General features: G+C 32.6%; 2 protein-coding genes across 7 annotated transcripts in view; one reads left to right on the forward strand and one right to left on the reverse strand.

Annotated features, from left to right (window-relative positions):
- Positions 1 to 5587, reverse strand: part of LOC125049595 (cytohesin-1) — a 35695-nt gene extending 30108 nt beyond the window's left edge. The window contains exons 1-2 of one of the 5 annotated variants that reach the window (XM_047648981.1): positions 5426 to 5587; positions 5234 to 5307 (exon numbers count right to left, since the gene is read on the reverse strand). In XM_047648981.1, the coding sequence (XP_047504937.1) occupies positions 5234 to 5307; positions 5426 to 5504 (153 nt within the window). In that variant the 5' untranslated portion in view covers positions 5505 to 5587. Of the gene's footprint in view, positions 1 to 1494; positions 1932 to 1968; positions 3297 to 3443; positions 3602 to 5233; positions 5308 to 5425 lie in introns of those variants that run through there. The other 4 variants (XM_047648978.1, XM_047648979.1, XM_047648982.1 and 1 more) reach the window with 4 other exon arrangements.
- Positions 5588 to 8195: 2608 nt separating this feature from the next.
- Positions 8196 to 20210, forward strand: LOC125049474 (ubiquitin carboxyl-terminal hydrolase nonstop). Of its 2 annotated transcripts, none has more exons than XM_047648791.1 (10): positions 8196 to 8331; positions 8423 to 8594; positions 9092 to 9327; positions 9656 to 9821; positions 10588 to 10698; positions 11370 to 11509; positions 11806 to 11985; positions 13088 to 13393; positions 15209 to 15358; positions 16911 to 20210. In XM_047648791.1, the coding sequence occupies exons 2-10, from the start codon at positions 8475 to 8477 to the stop codon at positions 16963 to 16965; spliced, it is 1464 nt and encodes a 487-aa protein (XP_047504747.1). In that variant the 5' UTR covers positions 8196 to 8331; positions 8423 to 8474; the 3' UTR covers positions 16966 to 20210. The 2 variants fall into 2 exon arrangements, with proteins under 2 accessions (XP_047504747.1, XP_047504748.1); XM_047648792.1 differs by having other exon boundaries at positions 8205 to 8220.
- Positions 20211 to 24264: the final 4054 nt, after the last annotated feature.

Genomic DNA, 24264 nt, shown 5'->3' on the forward strand with positions numbered 1-24264 from the left:
TGATGTCACAATTTAAAATAAGACTATGTTATGATATGTTGAAGTTTAGTCGTTCCGATTCCGATTGAGTTAAGGTCTAGCTAGACGTTTCATAGCGACAAGTGCGCGCAAGTATGGCGCGGAAAATTCAAATTTTCGATGCGTTTCCCAAACGTTTGCCATCATACAAAGTTATTATATTATATAAAAATTAATTGAATATTGAAGGTATGTAGTAACATATAATCTGTATGGCGACAAATTTATATATAAAATCATTATGTTCAATTAGTGGTCCACCTAAGTCCTGCTCAGGGGGGGGTCATGACCCCCATGACCCCCCCCCTGGATCCGCCGTTGATTGTGCAGCGTACCGTAAGAAAAAATGGACAGAGGAAAAATAACGACTCCGTTTCATGGACTCAAACTTATATACTGTGTTAATATATGTCCCGATTTTTTTTCTGATTTCGATTTAATACTAAATATCGCCGTCCATGTCATTTACATACAAGTGATACAAGGTAGTCTGATATTATCTTAATGTTCTAACAACATATAGACAACGAAATTTAAAATAAAATCTTTAAATTAATAAAGAATCATTTCTAAAACAGTTGAACGGAAGTAATTACGGTCAAGGTATGTCAAACTGTAAACCTTTGTAATTGGCACCAAACCTAAAGCGAATTTGGGTCCGACACACTTTTAGTCAGTTCCAGACGTCATTCAAAATACATTTTATATTATTAGAACATGAATGTTATAAGAAAATTGCTTTAAAAACATTTCTTAATTTAGATTCCATGTATTATGAACGTCGCTACCACGTGCAATCGGAACACGTGGTCTTTTACTACCATTTCGGTACAAGTTTGCCCCAATGACAAAATTTAACAGCTCTATGTCTCTTTAATTTAAATTTTTTTGTTTTCATTACCTTACACGACAAATTTATTCATTTCTGTGGTATCATCGTGTTTTTTTTAATATTAGGAAACTTACAAAACATAAAAAGGGACATTTGTAATCTAAGTTTGACTAACAATAAATATTGATATGATAAATGAGACCATTAGTTGAATATTGTTATCTTTAATACAATAAACAAATCATTAGACAATGTAATTGATAGAAAAACCGTGAGTCATAAATTACAATTTGTAAGTAAAAAGATTTCTGCCTAAATTTAACAAATGCAAGCCCCCTCGATTGAAAGATTAAATAAGCCATTGAATACATAAATACACCCGCATTATTATTGTAATAGGTCGTGGGACTAAGGGAGGTAATGCAGTGATCTCTTCATTCGACTAAGTAACAATAATATTATGAACAGCGAGGACCGCGATACCATTGAATACTGTCCAGTCATCGTTCTGCTCGCAGTATCCCGTACCAGGATCGATTCAGCAAATTTGGATTATGGCCAAAATTTCATTTTCCAGCTAAGTTCAATCGCTAGTGAAGCTTAACTTTCGCCTTTAATAATCTAAATAATATCAAAATACAGACCATTCTTGTGACCGTTGTTAAATCCCACGCAGATCTCGTTTTGCCGCGCGACTGAGTACCATCCTTTCGTCTTCCCAAAGACCCATAATTTGATGGTACTCCATTCTCTTCGCGCTTACGCCGACCTCCTCGTCTCAATGAAGAAAACCAATTTGAAACCGAGCCACGGCGCTCATCTTCAGCGGCCACGGGCCCGGCCTTGATAAACATAACTTCACAAGCGCTAACACACCAAACGCATTACACTTCGCAAACACAAGTCTCAGCCTACTTTACGGATAAGGTAATTGAAGCAGGACCAAAAATCTACAAGCCCGATAAGAAAATTAAGGAATTTATAAAGCAAAACAAGTGGAATTTTAATGACTACAGATTGTCGATATGAGTGTCGTTAGCCTACGTCTTACTGCCAAATATAGACGAAGCCAATACTCTGCTGTGCATAAAGCGGCATCTTTACCGTATTTAACGCACCTGATCATAGTCGTCATCATAGGTGTGCGTAGGACGGGCACATCTCAACAGCACCGGCCACCAGAGCGCCTCGCACAGAAGGCGAAAATGTAAACACATCGCGCGCCATACACTTCCCGCTAAGGAACGTTATAGACTGAAGACAGGCGCGGGCGCCACTACAGTTTGGCAATGTGACAACTGACAACAACTATACGCACACCTATAGATAATAATTATCTTACAACACGTATGAGTAAACGCAACCAACCGTTATCACCGGTTGTATTGTATATTCAAAGTAAAATTCTGAAACTATAAATTACAACGAAATAAAAAGTTTTGCAAACATTAAGTAAATCTAAGTACATATAATATTATTTTATTACTCATTACTTTTTGCAATTAAAGTGTGGGTGTTACTATCAAAAGCAGAAATACAGGGCCGGAAGTGTTCAGAGGAAATATGATAAGAGAAATGAATCAACACGATTGTCCAATTTGTTATATGGGAAAAACCGGAATTTTTATACAAGGAAGGGTAAGGTCAAGATGTAATGTAAGATTATACAAATACATATAGACTTTCAAGGGGATTCTACTTCAGTGGTAAAATCTTAGTTTGCAAGTTTTGCTTCGTTTCAAATTTGCTTAGTCTTAACGTCTTTGCTGAAATCAATTGCTTAATTGAATCAAAAACCAGCACATGTTAAAAATTCGTTAATTTTGGTCCAATTTGTGCCAACGAACAACAATGTTTGACAAAAACATCGATATTTATGTATATTATAAATTATTATTAATATAACATTACATAACAGAAATGCAAAAAGACTGTTAGTATTGCATTTAAAATATTTTGTTAAAGCAGTAATGGATGGTGTGTAGACATGTTGATGAATCATGTTCAAACAAACAAGTAATGAACCTAATTAAATATTAAACATTACATGTAAATGATTTTAATAACAATAAAGATTAATTTGAAAAACAAAGGAATTGTAAATCTAAATAACACGAAATACGACTTGAATTGATAAAACATTTGATCGACAGCCAAAATCGAGTTCTATTATTAACTAATACAACAACTAACCTGCTTTAATTAGTTTGATCACCCTGATTAAATAACAGTTTGAAAAAAAATCCTAAAAACTTTAAATAAGGTTTATGTTACATAACTAACCATAGCAACACTTTTATAAATTTGTGGGTAGTAAATAACTAAGAATTCTACCGAACGTAATATGAAATATAACATGTTGTCTTATTACGTACATTTAATATTTCTTAACTTGATAATAAATTAAGCAATATTACTGCATAATAATCATGAATTAACACTTGGAAATATGTAAAGTTAATTTGAAACTACACATTATTTAATTATTAATTAACATCTAAGGCATAAGACGCAAGCTAATATACAAAATCAACGAGAACCAACGTAGTCATAGCAATTTCCACTTATCTCGCCTTATCACTGGCAAACTTACTAATTAGTTATTACGCTAGAATGCGATAGTCGTCACAAAATATAACCTTTTAAAATATCACAACATTAAAACTTTTCAATTAATGCGTTTTTAATATAGCTTTACACTGGAGCTCAGTTTTGTCACTGACGCCGCAACACGTCACGCTCACAACGCGCCCCGCCAGTTACTGGTGACTGGTGTACGCACTGTCATGCCTCTCTCGTCGCCCCTCAACCGTAGTAAAAGCTTGCATTGATGCCTTACATTGTGATAATATTACAGCTTTTTCAATGAAAAGGTCCGGCCTTTTGTTAAAAAAAATAGGTACCCGTCATTTGAAGCCGATTCTTTTTAAATTGTATACAAACGTATATTTTTTATTATTGCACACAATTTTCTATTTAGAAAATGTATCGGTAGAAGTGATGTCTATTAAATAGTAAATTTTATAATTTAAACTTTTGACAACACTAAAAAATCGTGAGTATGTAAATTATAGCGTAACAAATAAACAACGCAAAATAATAAATTAACAAGAACATGTATTAAGTTTATTCACATAAATTTGTTGGCCATTAGGCGAATATGAGCCACTAGGCAAGGAGCGCAATTGACATTGCAGCACTCACGGTGAAGGAATTCGTCGTGAGGTAACTGGTTCGTTTTGAAATGTGATAGTCTAGGCTTAGCATTAAGTTTGACTCCCATGTAAAAGTCCAATACATTATTGGCATACGGTAGTCATAGCATTAAACTTCAACTCTAAGTATCACCCTAACATCCAAGAATTTACACCGCATGTCAGGCATAGAAGCCTTACATGGGAGTCTATAAAGAAGATCAACAAAAACAAATACAGACATCTGAGGCCAAGGAATAGGGTTGTTTCACCTATGATTATGTTTTTTTAATTCATTAAAACATTTATTAAAGTTAAGTCCAATCCACCAGTTTCTAGAGGTTTATTTACCTATGATATAGTTTGAACTATATGAAAATCCAAGAATGAAATTTGCCTGAATTAAGTTTTTTAATTGGCAGATAACAAATCTACCAATTAAAAGGAAAAGGGACCAACAACCACAACAACAAATAAGAGTGTTTGTTTTTCATATTACCTATTTGACTTTCATTAATTTAAATTCTAGTTTACAATAGCTTATGTACACACATAATCTGAATAAAAATCCATAATCATATTATAGTTAGCTTTTGCTGCTACTTCACAATGGATTTGGTCAATGAAGTTATAACATTTAACATTAAGCGGTAAAGTGTGGATTGATAGTCATTTATAAATTGCTAGTTACGTACTTCAGATAAACAAGCCATTACCAACTCAATTTAGATAACCACCTCCTACTTATAAGTCTTTGCATAATTTAGTAGCCTTTAATAATATAGAACTTGTTTTAATTATCGGTTATTTTTAAATGTTATTCATGATCAAAGGATCATTTAATAAACAGATTTTACAAATCCAGTAAAATCAAGTTCTTAAATATTGCATTGTTTCTTTAAGATAGACTAAATACATAAATTAATCTTAGTTTTCTTTCTCTCAATAGTTTTCCAAATCAATGCTTAACAGTATCCTATTGGGCATTGTTTATATTTAATATGATGTTACTTTTTATATAAGTACTATTTAGAATTTACTCTTTTATTATGTTACTACACAGTAGTTGTTAAATCATGATGACTTATAAGTAGTGATTGACTAATTTTATATAGAACTTTACTAGGTACTGAGGTTTACTGACAGTTTAACTAATGTAATATAATGTGCAACAAGGATTAACACTAACCTGTATCTCTAACAATAATTCCGTCTTCCGCCGTCGTATATCAATTAAAGTCTTTTGTTGTTCGGGTGTTAACTCTGAAAAACAATAAATACGGGAAGTGAGATTGAAGATTGAACGGTAACCAGCCAAATACAAGTAGATATTCATTGAGGTCAACAACCACAGCGTACACGAAATTTAAGACATATTTACCAGTATGTGTGAATGGATCTGCATGACTGCTTGCAGAATTGTTTCCTCCAAGAGACAAATTCTCAAATTCACTTATCATTTCTTAAAATTTATTAAAAACATAAACAAAAGTTTACATCGTTAAGATTAAATGGCGGCCATATTTATTTACTACTTTGACAATCCCATTTTTAGGCTTCTCATTTTGACAATGATTGATATGACTGCATTTTCGCTGGGTCTTGGCTTAAGTATTTCGACCAATTTGAGAAATTATCATACACGCCCGTATCATCTTTAGGAGGACAGGGAGTCATAGTGCGTTTTCCAATTACAGCACTAGAGCGCATTATGCGGCATTATGCTCAAAGTTGAATGTTCCAACTACAGCAACGCTTCGCACAATTGAATTGAGCACTCTCAAAACTATTGCTCTTGCGTGCTTCTCGCAATAAATACCAATTACCAACACAGTGACAGAAAATTGACCAGTGTTTTTCTTTAAGTTGGCATTTATCGAAATTTTCGTTAGTAAATATTATTTATTGTTGAAAAATTTGTTTCGTCGTATTTTTTGAAAATAATTAAAGTTATTTCAAACTGCTAAAAAAAAAATATAAGTATAGATGAAGGTATAAATAGTTACTTTTTTTATATTCCACATTTAAAATAAGTATGAACACAATTTTATTTTAAAATTCGGATCTGTAAACAAATTTATTTTACAGGATTATACTCTTGTAAACATTGCAATGGTTTTGAAAAAGTATATAATTTTTTTAGAAATCATTTTAAAAAAATTACTGAAAACGTAAATGATGTAAATTTCATACATGAAACTATATATTTTACTGGTAATTTAGCTTGTTAAAACCTTATATTCTTTAAAGGTTTTCTCTTATTTCAGTAAAAAAATGTTAATGAAATAATTTGATTATTAAAATAAGCGTAAAAAGTTTTCAACCAATTATTATTGTTAACCACATTATTTATACATTAATGAGGTTGCTAACTCTATTCAGAACATTTTTTTTTCAACACTGACTTAGCGCACTCTGCTGATGCATTTGAAAACTAATTCATCATGCGGCATTGTGCGGCACTGAGTCGCATTATGCTCTGTAATTGGAAAACGCACATAGTTCGCACTAAGTCTCGACTCGGAACCTTACACTAAGGCCCTTTCTGCACTGCTCCGGTCCGGCGTCGGAAGCCGGAATGAGTCATTAAAAAAATATCGGAAAGCCGGATTGCGCTTCTCCACTATATCCGATCCGACAATAACCGATACTTGTATATTTATCATGCAACACTGATATTAACTAAAACCCATATACTTTATTTTATTAATAAAACGTTCGAAATTCTGAATATTTTATTGCCTGGCTAGTTTATAACTTTTTTCATATTGTCTATCTTGAAATATTATAATCTACTTAATAAATAGTTCACTAATACTTAATGATATAATATAACTATAAATAAATAAACCTATGAATAATAATTTATAAACTCTTGGATATACTTGGACCGATAAAACACCGCGTTCCGATCTAGCAAGTTATCGGCCCGTTAAAAACCGGATGCCGGAGTAGTGGAGAAGCACGTAAGTACTGTTGTGAGTTTCTAAATCGGATCGGTAATTAACGTTTGCCGGACCGGAGCAGTGGAGAAACGGCCTAAGGATTCTATATTTATACTTATCTTCAAATCTGTGATTAAGTGGACTATCAGTCTATCAAGGTCACGTTATCGATGCTACTGTTATAGGCGTGAGATGACCTAGAGATGAGAAGTAACTATAGGTCTACCAGATTCTGATGGAAAAAAAAGTTTAAAAAAACTCATGAACTCATGAGTAATTGGAGTTATCATCTAAATTTCAAACCCCACATTCGCCACATTTTCAATTACATATTATCTTTGATCATTGGATAAATTTTTATATTTGCATGTATCACACACAGAATCAGCCGCTATAAGGAAAAAAAAGTATCAAAACGTTTTAAGCCAATTTCTCCAGTGTTGCTAGCGTCAATTTATTTTTTCCCTTTTTGCCATCAGATCCTGGTAGACCTTTAGTAACTATATAGTAAGCAGCATTTAGTACAATTAAAGGAGATAATTGTCAAGTGCTGTCCAGCTTCACTAATTTCGCATATTTTATTATATATATTATTTTTATGATTTTGGCATATTTTTGAAGTCATCTCATCAATTTTTCATAACGCACCTAAAGAAGTATGCGTTATGAAAAATTGATGATGGTGAAATTTTACGATGCGCGCGCACCGTGACTTAAAATTAACAGAATGAAGTTATTAATTTTATTTAGAAAATTTATTTAATTTTTCAAATGTAAACTGAACTTAATTGACTATAATTACTCCTTTTCCAGTCTTCGATTATTTAATTGTAATTAATTATTTGCATGCAATCAAAAACTAGTTTTAATAATGCCAAAGAAGTATAACTTCTTAAGCGTGTACCCTTTTTTTGTTCAGCGTAAAGATTATTTTTTAACAATTCAATGCATTTATTATATAGTATGTATCCATGTAGCCCTCAGCCCTTCTTAACTAAAACTATAATGTAATGATGTTTGTCGACTGACGTAACTTTTAAATTATCGAAGTGTCGTACAAATTCCGACACTGTCTGTCATTTTATGTCAGTTCTAATCCATGAAAGTTTTAAGCGCAGCACAATTTAAGCAAAATTTTCACATTACATTAGCAAATTGAATATTAGGCTTGTTGGCAACACTTGTGCCGACTGCCGAGCCGAGTGCCGTCTGGTGATTGGTGAGTTGAATGGTGCGGGTCGGTCGTCTTTTTTGTTACATTGCGTTTGTTTTGATAAAATAGAGAATAAAGGATGATAATGGTTTAACATCAAGTTATTGAATAGCATTTGACCAGTGAAAAGTACAGCTAGAATTTATTTATTCAAAATATATAAAAAAATACATGCATGTAGGGCGCTCCATATATATATTTAAAATTGTTTGTGTTTTAGATCGGTAAAAGACGCAGTTTGTCTTAATCGGCTTTTTCGCAAGCAAATCAAAATGAATGATACAGGTTGCATTCACTTAAACAACTTTAAGGCCGCTAAAGGCACCAATCCGTATAAAATTATCCATGCATTTTTTGTGTCGTGCACATCCTTTGAAGCTAGAAGATACAAGGTAATAATAGGGTTTGCCTATCACTTTTAGACAATTTTTTTTAACTTCATTACATACCCCTAGCGTCGTAGACAATCAATTTGTAGGTATTAAAAGATGATGCGTAATCAGCTGATCCGTAACCTTCAGCTGTTTAGGTATTTTTTACGTCGACTTGCGAAAGGTTTTATGTGTTTCTGTGTATATACCACCTAATCCTTTGTCCATTTTGGAAATAAATTACTTCATGCCATTAATAAATAGATTCTATACTATTAGCATTTGCTTAATATTTTACTACTATCTAGTTAACAACTGTCCACATATAACAACATACATATAAAATTGTTGGCATTATATTTACCCAACATGTGTGTACCCAATGATTTTTTTTATTAAGAAGTTGTATTTTGTATTCATCATTGTCATTTGAAATAATATTGTGTATAGGTGCTTTATATACAAGAATAGTGAAGGCTTACACTAATAAAATAATGGTGCCTTTTTTATTATTTTAGGCTACTTCATGTCTTTGTTTTGCTTGTGGTCAACCTGGACCAAGAATGCATTCATGTTTACACTGCATATATTTTGCATGTTATGGTGGACATATTCAAGAGCATTCCAAAACTAAAAAGCATTTTCTGTATGTTGACTTGAGCTATGGAAATGTTTATTGCGCCCAGTGTCAAGACTACATTTATGATCGAGAACTAACTGAGATTGCAATGTCACATAGATTGAAAGAAGCTAAGTGAGTAAATAGTAATTTCAAAGTGTATAAAATATCATTGTTTAACATACTTTTTAATTTGGTAGAGCTTTAAAAACTATAGTTATTAGTATTTGTTAAAATGTGTTGCTACATGTTTTTATTGAAAAGCGAAACTGCAGTTTGTGCTCTTATTAAAGTTAAAATTAAATAAGTTAAAGTATATAACATGTTTAACTAATAATGTTAAATTTGTATTGTAATATTGTTACATAAACAGATGTGATTATATATAGGATTGATATTGTTTAAATTCATTGCACATACCTTTTGTATGGTCAGCCTTATTTTAGTAATTCAATATGTTTAGGTCGTTGGGAATGTGTGTCCCATTTACTCCTTGGATCCCTAACAATAATGAAGCATTGGCACTTCGACGTTTACGTAAAAGACGTATGATAGGCCCACATACAACCATTGGTCTACGAGGATTACAAAATCTAGGATCCACATGCTTCATGAATTGCATTGTCCAAGTAAGTTTAGCTCTAAGAAACTTGTGCCAACATCCAATGGAATTTGCTTATTGGTAAATAATTGATAATTAATATACATGTGCAATAGTTCTGCAGTTTCTTAAAGTAAAGTTATAACCTAACAGAAAAAAACAACCTACCTTTAATTAGTAAACATTTATAGTGATAAGATTATGATGATGTTACCAAGCTATTTTGTAGTGCTTACTCATGCACAATATTTGTATATTGAGTTAACTAACATACTGGTGCATTGACCTGAAGTGACTTTTGGACTCCAAAACAAGAGCCTTATATTCTACAGATGAATGATTTTGAATTACGTCATAAGGGATTCGGATACTCGCAATGGAATAACCATAACGGGTCTCCGGGCATGAATCCTTGACATAATATTGTGTTCGTTTAACGCATCCTGTGACGCGCTTCAGGTTTTTTTTGGACATTATAGATTTTTTTAATCCCACATAATGGAGCGTATCGCTATATTTATGTTAGCGATTTTCAATATAAAATGTAATATGTCAGCTGCGAGGAGAATACAAACACAAACTGACTAATATAATTATATTAAATAGATACGATATGGTTCGATTTGATAAATTTTTGGTATTATATGAAAAATCGATAGTCGTTTTTGAACGTAATTTATTTTATCCTAATTAATAACTACTGAGTCAATTCAGATGAATTAATATTCATGTGTCTCTATATATGTATAAAATATGTAACAAAGGCAGTATTGTAGAACACAAAAAAATTTCAGACATTAATTCACACGCCATTGCTGAGGGATTATTTCCTAGGCGAGAAGCATAAATGCAAAGCGCAAAGTTCGGGGAAGTGCCTCGTGTGCGAGGTTTCAAAGCTGTTTCAGGTACGCTATAAATAACTCGCGAAATATTGATTTGTCAGCGCTCAACCGGCAATTCAATAACGTAGGACGCTACCTGTTGCAATCGTATTACACTTTGATGTGATTTTAAATTTATATGTATTGTTGACTTTTACATAAATAATTATTATGTTTTTAATATGAGGATTAGATTTAGATTAGTCAATACGTTTAGAGATCCATTCCCGGGGAAATATAATTCAGTTTCGAAGGAATTTACTAAATATTATACATTATTAATAAATAAATAATAGTAATATCATTATTCGTAATAAGTATGCATTTATAATGTGCAAGATTGGTTCTAACAGACTTTTCACTTTGCAACGTTATCCAGACAAAATTTGTGTATTAAAATTATTTTTTTATCTAAATAATTGAATTTATTTATCAATATGCGGAGATCTATTCCCTCGGAAACAAAAACAATTTTAACGTTATCTAGAGAGTTTATTTAAATATTTTTATACAAATAGTTTGTTAAGTTGTCGTTTACGTAATTATTAAAAAAAATAAGCTTGCTTATAAGCGCAATTAGCGGTTTTTACTTATTATATACGCTTTCATTAATGAGTTTTTTTTATAGAATTACTAAAGTTTTAATCTATATAAATGGTTCTGGTGTTTTAATGTATGATTATTATGATGATTAGGAATTTTACTCGGGCGCAAAAACACCGTTGACCCTACACCGTCTTCTTCACTTGATATGGACTCACGCACGCCATCTTGCCGGCTACGAGCAACAGGATGCACACGAGTTCTTCATAGCCACACTTGATGTGCTTCATAGGTACGATTATTACACCAGCCCTTACAGTTCGCCGATTTTCTTTGCGTGACAGATTTTTGAATAATTTGAAGTTATCCCCAATTTTTATGGCAATAATCAGAATATATTTGAAAGTAGTATATAGTGAAAAATACATTTAGTTATTCATAACAATTATAGGTATGCCTTGTGTTTAATGTCAGAAAGTTTTCTCGTAATAATTTATGATGATAATATGTATATGATAATTTATGATGTTAGTTAAATTTATTAACATATTATTATATACATAACCTATAGGATTATTGTAATTTAAGACACTGCATGAACGGAGTAGAGGATAATGGGGAGAAGAAAGAGAATGGCCGCTGCAATTGCATCATTGACCAGATATTCACCGGCGGATTGCAGAGTGACGTTGTATGCACTTCTTGTTCTGGGGTTTCTACCACTATCGATCCATTTTGGGATATCAGCCTGGATGTTGCCGGACCTGGGTTAGTATGCATTCGAAAGAAGAGCGTATTTTAAGGCCCCAATTCTAGATCGTCAATCATTAAGTTTGACATATTTGACAGCGCTCAAGACTAGTTTGTCACCGAAATATTCCTCATATTTTTAACAAACTCCCGACATGACCTCGAAATGTTAAATATCTTTATAAATTAAGAACTATCTCGATCACGACGGCTTTGTGACACAAATCGGCATCATAATCTGTCCATCTGTTTAGGAGCTATAATGCAACAGATACACAAATACCTCTTGAATGTTTAGTCAAAGACCTAAATTAAATATTGGTTCGTAGTGTATTTTTTAAGGTTGAAAAGAACGAAAACGTCGGCACTTTCATAAAGTCTTAATTACTAAAAAAAGACAGAAAGAGAAGATAATATAATTTTTACTTCGTAAGCCGTTCATACTCGTAATATAGGGCTAATTTAATATATCACATTTGACATCAACACAGCGCCATCTGGTAGAATTATGACTATCAAATAATAAACAAATATTTTGCAATAAAATAATATTGCGGGTAAAATAAATTGAGATGTAAGAATTTAATCAAAGTTATAAAAGGAAGATGTAATCTTTTAAGTTAGATCAAACTGCACACGGTGTGCAAATTTGATTGATATCGGTTCGGTAGTTTAGGAGGAGAGGAGGTAGTTAGGAGGAGTTTATCTTAATATAATTATAAATTACGTGTCACGTTGTTTGTCCGCTATGGACTCCTAAACTACTGAACCGATATCAATCAAATTTGTACACCGTGTGCAGTTCGATCTAACTTAAAAGATAGGATAGCTTACATCTCAATTTATACCCGCAATATTATTTATTTGACGGTCACAATATGATGGCTAACAGATGGCGCTGTCTTAAAAGTAGCAACGTTTCACATAAGCTACAATTGAATGGCATAAGCACCAAAAAAGCATGGTGGTCCCCATGACTGGTGTTCTCCTACCGTTTCCCTTGAATAGTTTACTACTATGTAATATAAAAAAACTTTAGCCACAACAACGCTTGGCCGAGTCTGCTAGTATATATTAAGATCTAAATACAGTGTATATTTAAAGTCTTTTTCATTTTCAGCTCCCTCCAAGCCTGTTTGGAACGCTTCACTCGGGCCGAACACTTGGGCTCCGCGGCCAAAATCAAATGCTCCAATTGCCGGGCGTACCGCGAATCCACAAAACAATTAACCCTAGAAACACTGCCAATCGTCGCCAGTTTCCACCTGAAGCGATTTGAACATTCCTCGCAAATAGATAGAAAAATATCGGCCTTCGTTTCGTTCCCCGCTGAGTTGGACATGACGCCATTTATGTCGTCTCACCGCCGGGCTGTAGATGCAGCCGATAATAACAATGCACCCGAAGGGATTTTTGAAGATAATAGGTAAGCCATTAATTTTTAATTAGCAATTTCTAAAAGTAATTTCTAAAAAGAATAAAGTGCGTGTGTTTCCTTTAACTTTAATCAGGCCTGATGTTACATAAGGAATGGTTTCATCGACTCTCATTCCTGAGGTCGTCGGTTCGATCCACGTCTGTGCAAATAGACTTTTGTTTCGATGTGCGCATTTAACAATCGCTCGTACTATGAAGGAAATGTAAGGCAACTGGTATGCCATATACATAAAAAAGGGTGCTTGTATTTATGTACGCGCGTAAGAAGTTATACTTCTTTGGAATTATTAAAAATAGTTTTTGATTGCATGCAAATAATTAATTACAATAAAATAATCAAAGGCTGGAAAAGGAGTCATTATAGTCAATAAAGTTCAGCTTACATTTGAAAAATTAAATAAATAAATATTTTTTATTATTCTCTTACATTAAGTGTAACATAAATTATATTATTATTCGAATGTTGTTTTTAAATTATGTCCAATGCCGTAGCATCTTCCGTTGGCAACTTCATTCTGTTAATTTTGTGTCACGGTGCGCGCGCATTGTAAAATTTCACTCTCATCAATTTTTCATAACGCGCCTAAAGAAGTATAACTGAAGTTATACTTCTTTAGGCGCGTTTTGAAAAAGTCGATGGCGTGTGTCAGGCACAGAAGGTTGATCACCGACTTGGCTATAAGAAAAAAATGGTTATGAAATAGATATAGATATATGAGGCTAAGGGGTTAGGTAGACACACTGGTTTTAAAGATAAGCGTATTACAAAGAAGTCGCCTTTGTAATAATAGTATTTATAATATAACTAGCTGACCCGGCTAACTTCGTTCCGCCTTAATAATAATATCGTTGTTACTTTAGTTAAACTTATTTTAGGATTTCATTAAGGTGATAACTTTTTTTGCAAATAGAGAAATGTTTTATTGCTTGCCATTGCAAAAGAAGAATGGCAGTTTTACACATTAGGCCTCTTCTCTCTATCGCCAATATTGCGATACTGCATGTTAAAGCACTTTCTGCTTTACAACATTTTTTGACGAGGTAACACATGTTTTCGATCAAGATCAAAGCCTGGTTATGCATCTCCTCATTTACCTCAAGTTCGGAATTTCTTGAAGTGACACGAATTCGACGTAAAATGATGCGTAGTTTTGTCAACAAATGTCACACCACATGCCGTGTGCATTCGTAAAATTAATTAATTAATAATTTGTTATTCGATAACTTATCCGATATTTTATTACTTATTCTGCTATTCGGAGTGGAGAAAAATCCATCAAAAAAGACATAACTAACATCGGTCCAGCCGATCTCGAGTTATAAGTGTTGTAACAAACACGACTTTCTTTTATATATATAAGATACCTAGTTTATTCATCAAATTAATAAAGTGCTTACGAAAAAAAAACATTGCCAGTTGTTCTAGTTCTTTCGACGCTCTTGATTTCAGTACTCGTCTGGAGTAAATGCAAATTTTGTAAATATATTATTTTTCTGACGTTCATAAGTGTACATTAAATTACCTATTATTATTATAGCCTCTTAATTTCCATAATGAATTATATATTAAACTACGTATATGAATAAATTATATTTTTATATCAGAATGTCCGTGTTGGATTGATATTCCTATACAAAAACTAATTATTTGTTCTACAGTTTAAACGTATTGAATAAATTAAGTTACCAGTTCATTATTTATTGCCCTTGCGACGTAATAAATGCAACTGACAATGAATAAATAATGTAAACAAACATTTTCACTTAAATAAAAGTATAAATGTGATCATTATGACCATTTCAGATACTCATTGTTCGCCGTGGTGAACCACCTCGGTTCGTTGGACGCGGGGCACTACACTGCGTACGTCCGCCAGATGAAAGGCAGCTGGTACAAGTGTGACGATCACATGATTACACGGGCCTCGCTGAGGGAAGTGCTGGATAGTGAGGGGTAAGATTAAAACCTCTTTAGACATATAACGTACACAAGTTAGTAGTCTGTGCGGAAATTATGCGAACTAATATAATTTAGGCGTCATTTTATTTTTCCACAAAAAATTTATACTTTCATTTATTTCATATTAAGTATTAAGATTACTGTCGAATTATTCTATTTAGACGTAACAATGTTGTTAATATAACAAGGTTGCAAGCACTGCTGCGATTTCAATCCCATGACGGTTCTCTTTACGTACAGACTGTATTTGTTACCATGGTTACGATGGTGTTTCCATATAAAATGTTAACCATGATAACAGATCCCCTTGCACGACAGCTCACGATGCAGAGCTATGTTAAACGCCTTAAGCGAAAAGACATTCTATAATGTGAAGAATTATGAGTAGATGTTCTCACTGGAGGACACACTCCGAACGAGATAAGCATCCAACATATTTGCTAAAAGTGAAAGCACTGATTGCAGATGGCGAATATACAAAAAAAAAAAAATGATAACAGACTAACTTTTATCTAAGTTTTATATGGATGTTTGTAAACTGACATGTCTGTTCGTTATTGCCAGGTTTAAATGGAGTATCAGAAAGTTCTTGGTTCATGCCCCCAGCCTTTGGTAGAGTTATGATACAATAACTAAATATCACATTGGTAATATTCAGTTCCGTCTCGTTCATTATTTACTGAAATATTACAGAACAAAAGAATCGAGTCACTTATTAGTTATACTTGTCTATGACTAAATATGCAATTGGCAAAACGTTTTTTTTAAATAATTATTTATATTAAACTAGAATGCTGCGAAAATGAAACAAATGCATAAATATTTGCTCTCTTTAATTAATGTAGAATCATACACGACTCGTAGCATTTACGATTAGTATTTTGATTTTTGACACCCGGAGTATGATAACATAAAAGTCTTTTATGGATATGCTTGCAATTTTGCACGGGAAAAAACTGCATCTGTTTCACTAATATTGTTCATTAAATATGTGTCATTAGTACTTCCTAATAAAAATTGTTTATAGTTCCCGGCACGTAAGTTAGCACATAATTTGTCTTTTAAGTGACTACTTAGAGTAAAAGCGCTATAACCAAGCAAAACCTTACCAAATTGTGTCGATATTAGTATGGGAATGTAGTTTAGTAAAAGTTTTCGTGGTGGGTTAAACTAATTTTAGTAGGTAAAACCAAAAATTAGCTTGCCTTCTTAAGGTGCGTCCACATCTGGAAAATGTGCCGCGAATGTGCCTCTCGCGAGCTGCGCGCGTGCAGTCACGGCAATGGTTTGGTGCGCCTCTTTAGCGCATCTCATGCAAGGCTCGTACAAGGCGTGCGTTGCGAACGAACTGCGCGCGGGCGGCGTAGGAGCAAAAATGTACGCGCGCAGCTCGCAAACTGCTCGCGAGCTGCACATTCGTAGCATATTCGCCAGATGTGGACGCACCTTAATGATTGGCCTGCTCGGAGTCCTACCAATGTCAATTGCGTGTTTATCATGAACTTATTTCTTGTTTATAACTTATATCTTTATTATTCACTTACAGGTACCTGCTCTTCTACCACAAGACCGTTCTGGAATATGAGTGTGACGTCTCCTAAATTGTACCATATAAATAATGTGTAATGCGCAAATTTCAATCAATTATTAATTTATTATCATGATTTTGAATTTGGAATATGTCAGCTGTTAACCTTTTTTTAATTTATGATCATCATGTCTTTCAGGACATCAAAGAACAAAGTTTTGCCATTTAATAATTTGTTAATTTCCAATTATATTTTTACTTTTGAATTTATTAATAATAAGTTATTATTCTACAATGTGTGTGTATTCAATGTTTAATATATTCAAGGAGGGAATTTGTAAAAAATATTGTAATCCATTGTTAAATTTCTCGTAGAAAATATTTTCTATAATGGCTCGATAGAAATACAATTTTCATACCAACGGTACATTGACAGAATTATTAATATAAACAATATATGAGAAATTACCATTTTGACAATGAAAAACCACAGATGAAACAAAGCTTGTATATGGTTAAAGTGGTGTCAACGATTATTTGTATTAGAAACTGAACTCTATTATCGTGATATTACGGTGTAGAAGCTATTGTATAGCATAAGGAATGGATTTTGAGCGTTGAACGAAATTTTTGAATAGCTATAAAAATGCTGTAGTCGTAGCTTTTTTCAATTATCTTAAAAATATTATGTAATAGATTCCCGCTTTTCAATTGCTCAATATCCGTAACCTGTTCGTTTCTAACGAATTTGTTAGTTTATAAGCTATTGACTGAATGTTTCTCAACTATTTTAGTTTTCTATTCGCTTTATTGACTAGAAATGTTGCCAGTGATAAATTCTCTGATTTAAAATTTGGCAAAAGAATCATTAAATCTAAACGCAGACACCACGTTTGATCGCAATTTGGAGGTAATTTTAAAAGATTGACAACTCTCAGAACTGGATTTAGAATGGGCCATGGTAAGAAATAAGCATCAACGATGTTACAATAATATGTCGGAACATAAAGAGCGAGTAATAGCCACCAAAGCCAACTTCATTCCTCTGTAGTAAGGCGGTATATGGTTGCATCTTAGTATATAATATATGTGTTAGAATACTAGTGTACTTCTACTTTTCCAAACTCTTCTAATAGACGTCGTGCAAACTCTATCCTTCTTAAATGTTTTGAAATAAAAAATCGGTTGTAGCTGATTTATACGATACATAGACAACTTGATAAAAATCTAATTTGATGTAAAAATATTTAATCTACACATTCACCTAGTAGTTTTGCGATACGCGCCAAAACTTAACACTGACAGCTGTCACAGGCATGCTATATTGCAAATGACAAATACAACGCTGAGATTTTTGTAAAATAGATCATCCTCTACGCACTATGTTTTACAAAATCGTCAAACAAGATGGGAACTCAAGTATAAATGTTGACAGTTTTCATATTACTAGTAAATGGTTGACTAAAATAATATAGATTATTTCAGTTCCATTAAAAAAAATAGAGATTAATGTCCTTAAATGTTTATAGATAATACGGAAATTTAAAACTTTGATAAATTAATTACATATAACATTTTGACGTGCTTTCGCTAGCTATACGTGTATAACATTTGAATGGATTTTGAACAAACTATGCTTAATCTACCTCGCTGTTCATCGTTTGCATTATCATAACGTTTCTATACCCGCCAAATATCTAATAATTGAATTACGTAAAAACAAAATATTTCATTTAGATAAGTAATACTAATTTAAAAATGTAATAGTAAAAACAATAATTAAGATTGGGCTCTATTAAAATACCTTCGTTCCTTAAGAAAAAGAGGAAAACCTTTAATAAAAACAGTCACATATATGCGGCCACGTAACTTAAAACCCATATAATAAATATATGACACGGTGGGGTTTTTTTTATTAATTTTTATGCCTTTTTTGAACAAAAAGTCCCTTAGGGAGTAAGAAATTGGTTTATTATAAATATTTATGTGGTTTTCAGCTTCATGTTTCATTAGAGAATGTGTTCATAAAATAATTTTGCGTTGTACAATCGCTTTGTGTAGTTAAAACTTGACTGAACTGACATTAGTTTGTGATATTTAATATTTATGTGTATGTAATGAGTAGTCGTAACAATTTCCTAATAGACTATAGGTTAGCTGACTTTTAATTTGACAAATCCGAAAGCCTTGGATTTCAAAAACGAATATAACACGTTAATTGAATACCTTTATCATAAATAAAACTAATTTTATATGTAACTTGTGACCATACAATTACACTTTTCCAAATTCCAGAACACCGATTTTTAATAAATTTTAATAGGCCACGGACGCATCTCCTGACGGTTAAGATGATATTTTCCTCATTTGTGTTCATCTAACGTAACAGGAAAAGACATTAAGGTGTATCTCTTGACATAATTATTCATTTAAAGTTTGATTTTAAATTGACGTTTGGATCTGCTACAGATATTAACAATATATTAAATTTAAAGATTTATGAATGATAAAATTACTATTAAAGATTTGTAAAAAAAAATCACTTAAAATGTAAAGATTGTTTTTGGTGCAACTTTATTAAAATTTTGTGTTACTCTGTCAAAGGTTATCCTTTTAATAAGATAAGCTTTAGAAGTTATGTATGTACGCTATTTTAATTAAATTACTTGACTTGATTTTCTTAAATTTTTAAATAGAGACACTTGTCGTATTCTGTATTATACAACACAACAATTGTGCAATCAGCGCTCGTACCCTGTAACTTTACAGCGATGCCGATCCTCACGTTGTTCGTTCAATGTAGTCACAATAGCTCTGACGTCGCAACCGCTATCGGAAGTTACAGAATAAGGGCCCTGGTATGATATTCCTATTATTATTATATTCTAGAAAATTATGTCAGCTGAGCAAATTTGTGTGTATGTTACAATTTTAGATTCTCAGTAATTATAAAAAACCCTTATTGAGACGAGTATTAGATTTTAAATAGCATCGTCCTAATGTCTAATAGATGTCGCCAGTAATTTTATTTGCATTTAATAAGTTAGATCCTACCCCTCTCAAAATCCTTAGAATTAATGTGTATAAATGTAATCAAATAATTGTTAAATTACTTGACCACTCTTTCCTGTATTTAATGTACGAATTAAACCAACATATAGCGGTTTTCTGACATATACTTCATATGATAATCTATTCGTAAGTTAAATGTAGGAACTAGATGTGTATGTAATCAATTTTTCAATACAGGTATTACAGTAAAATATTCGATTGTATTATTGTAAAAATTGGTGTTATAATAAAAATTATTATGATTTACTTTTTTATTTACATCATTTCCTTGAAATCATCGTTTTGTCACGCCATAAGGAACGAGCGAGCTACAATTGTGTGCTTGTGACGTGTTGGAAGAATTCTACTACATGTAATAATCTGCCTTGTAAAAGTTTAATTTAGTGGATTCTGTATTTATTTACAGACCTACATGAAGTGTAGACCAGTGCAGATAGCCTTTAAAATAAATAAAAAGTGAAAAAATAATAGTAGGATGAAATCTATTGGAAAAGGAGGAGAATATTATAAAAATTAAAGGAAAAATAATTTACGGGAAGGGTATGACGGGTCTGGGCGTTACTGCATACGATGTTTTGCATTTTCTGAGAAGATTTACTATGGGAATATATTTATATATATATTTTTACCATAGGAAAGTAGAGATTTCAACGAACTGAAAGCACACCAACTTTTTGTAAAAAGCTGATATTTTGACGGGTGAATTTTCGATTGAAAATTAGGATGTTTTTTCGATATTCATTCAAAATAGGTAAGGTGAAAAAATAAATATTTTTAATCAAATAAAGTACAGCGTATTTGGGACATAGAAAGGTAAGTTTTCACCAAATTTCGTTAAAAAAAAAAGAATTTTGTAAAAGATTAAAATTAAAAACCAATAACTTGGTTTTTTTAATTTTTCACATAAATTTTGAGGTTATGTGTAAAATGTGTGAATACAAAAGTTTTACATCTTTTTATTACCTACAACTTTGCCATTTAACTTTCTTCGATAGGACTTTTAGTTTTGCCGGAAATCGAGATAAACCGTTTTTTACCCTTAAAACTCTGCTTTCCGAAGAGTTAAACAACATTAGTGATGATATAGGGAAAAATATTGGTACTAAATTATATCAGTCCTCCGGCAAAATTGTAACAAATCATTGTATGCCCGGAGCCACCCCTGTAACCATTTTCAACAAAGTCTTGTGTGGAAATTACACAAATAACACAACTTTAATATTGCTTTTTGGGAGAAGGGGAAATGTAGGACAAAATGAATTGTTGTCATTTATTGATAAATTAAAATCACTTAATGTAGAGAATATTGTCTTGCATACATTTCCTTACATCAAAGGTGCACCAAAGGAAAATAAAATTAGATATAAGTTAAATATGCTATTGCACAATTCATTAACTACTAACAATATACAATTAAATTGTGACTTAGGTACACTACCTAATTTAATGGACATAAATTGTATATTTAAAAATAAGTATGTATTGACAAAGGATAGGTTCCGCCTACCTAATTATTATTTACAACAGATAGCTACTATGCTATCTTACTTTTTATTTACAACTAAAGCTAAACATTTAGCTTTTCAGACAACTGCTTCTATTGAGCAGCTAGCTTTTGAGACAACTGCTTCTATTGAGCAGCTTAGCTTAAGAGAATGTAGTGATACTTGCAGTAGCACTTCATTAAGTATTAATAATTTAAATTAGATAGTGTGACAATAGAGGCAAACTCTAGCAATAATTTAGTACAACTCAGCTCAACACAAACATGTAATATTACTAACAACAACTGTTTAAACTTGATGCATCAAAACATGCAAGGTATGTTGGGCAAAGAATTAGAATTGGAGTTGTTTTTAAAATCAAGAAAAATTGATGTCCTATGCATTACCGAACATTGGCTTAGAGAATGCCAAATCATCTTTAACTTTGATCAGCACCAAGTTGCAAGTTCGTTTTGCAGATTGTCGGCGATTCATGGGGGCTCTTTGATTATTGTTAATAAAAATTTAAAGTATAAAGAGCGTAATGACATCGTGTGTCTGTCTGTAGAACACTCTTTGGAGGTAGCCTGTATAGAGATTGAGAATTGCATTATTTTAAGTGTTTATAGACCACCAAGTGCATCTTACGATTTTTTTGAAGCAAAGTTGGAGGAAATTTTGTGTAAAGTTAGTTTTAAGAACAATAAGTATATTATTGTATGTGGTGACTTCAATATAAATTTATTAGAAAATACCTCCATTAGTAAAAAATTCAATCTGTTATTAAAATCTTACAATCTTGTTAACTTGTTTCTTGAGCCCACTAGAATTACAAAATCCACTGCTACATGTATAGATAATGTATTTACAGATGCAGAGGCAATGCAAACCTCAATTACAACTGATCTTAGCTCAGATCATTGTGGACAGTTAGTGGCGCTAAAATGTAAAGTGGTGAAACAAGTAAATAAGAGCAGTGTGTTTGTTCCAGTAAATAAAAAGCGAATGGTGAGATTTAGACATAATATAGGTAAACACCTACCTTTATTACCGGTAGGTACTACCGTTGATATACAATACAACAATCTAAGTGATTGTATTAATAAAGAGTTCAACACCATCTTTACCCCAAAGAAAGTCTCTCATTCGCAGTGTAAATCGTTTAGTGATTGGGCGACAGCGGGAATTTATAAAAGTAGACAACGGTTGTATGACCTTTACGCTGAAAAGTCATATAATCATAATGAAGAATTTATTCTTTATGTTCGAAATTATTCGAAATTATTTAAGAAAGTTTGTTACGCGGCCAAGTCCTTAAATATTAAAAACAAGATTAAAAATAGTAGCAATAAAACTAAAATGACTTGGAAGATAATTGATAGTGAAACTGGAAGAGTCAGGGATCGCAATCAAGACATCGAACTATGTGTCGATAACACTATAATCAAATCTAACGAAGAGATAGCGATTGTTTTTGATAAGTACTTTTCTGACATTCCAATTTCGACTACAAAGTCTCTTCAATCATCTCCCGCCCTCGCTGAATCGCTGCTCAAAGATAATGTAAACGAGTGCAAGGTCAGTTTTACATTCCGACCCATTGGTGCCGACGATATAGTGAGGATATTTAGAACCATAGATATTAAGAACACTACCGATCTTTGGGGTATTTCTGTAAAAATAATTAGTAGCATAATTGATGTAATTGCTCCCCATCTAGCTATAATTTTCAACAATTGTATTAAAAGTGGCGAGTTTCCCGATCTAATGAAACATAGTAAAGTCATTCCATTATTTAAAGCAGGTAGTATGTCCGACCCCAGTAACTTTAGACCGATTTCCGTACTACCTACTTGTAGTAAAATATTTGAAAAAATTATATTAAATCAACTGGTAAGTCATTTTAACGTAAACAAATTATTACATAATAATCAGTTCGGTTTTACCAAGGGTCGCTCGACAGCCGATGCCGGTGTTGAGTTATATAGATATATAATTAAGGCTTGGGAGGAGTCGCATGACGCTTTAGGTGTTTTCTGCGACTTATCCAAAGCATTTGATTGTGTCCAACACGAGACCTTAATCGGGAAACTCCGCCATTATGGCATCAAGAATACCGCACTGAATCTTCTGACTTCCTATTTACACGGAAGAACTCAGAAGGTTGAAGTGAATGGTAAGAGGTCCTCTGGGTCGGCAGTAGATATGGGGGTACCACAGGGCTCAATTCTTGGCCCTTTCCTCTTTCTTGTTTATATAAATGATCTACCTTTCATGGTAGAGAGAAAACATCAGATAGTTTTGTTTGCTGATGACACGTCCTTGATTTTTAAAATCAAACGACAAATAACAAATTTTGACGATGTGAACAATGCTCTGTCTTCGATTGTCCATTGGTTTAGTATGAATAACCTTCTACTTAATGCAAAAAAGACAAAATGCATTAAATTTTGTGCAAAAAATTCAAGGATTATGGATACTAGACCAATTATAAACGGTGAGGAATTGAATCTGGATGATACAACTGTATTTCTCGGAATCACCATGGATTCAAAACTTCAGTGGTCCCCTCATATTAACGGATTGGCGAAGAGACTTAGTTCTGCAGCCTACGCGGTTAAAAAAATTCGCTCTCTAACTGATGTCGATACAGCTAGACTTGTTTATTTTAGTTACTTTCATAGCTTAATGACTTATGGCTTATTATTATGGGGTCATGCTGCTGATGTCGAAACTATTTTCATCCTGCAGAAGAGGGCTATTCGTGCAATCTATAATTTAAAATGTAGGGAATCTCTTAGAGATAAATTCAAGGA

The sequence above is a fragment of the Pieris napi genome, chromosome 5 (assembly GCF_905475465.1).
Source record: "Pieris napi chromosome 5, ilPieNapi1.2, whole genome shotgun sequence".
Taxonomy (NCBI): Eukaryota; Metazoa; Arthropoda; class Insecta; order Lepidoptera; family Pieridae; genus Pieris; species Pieris napi.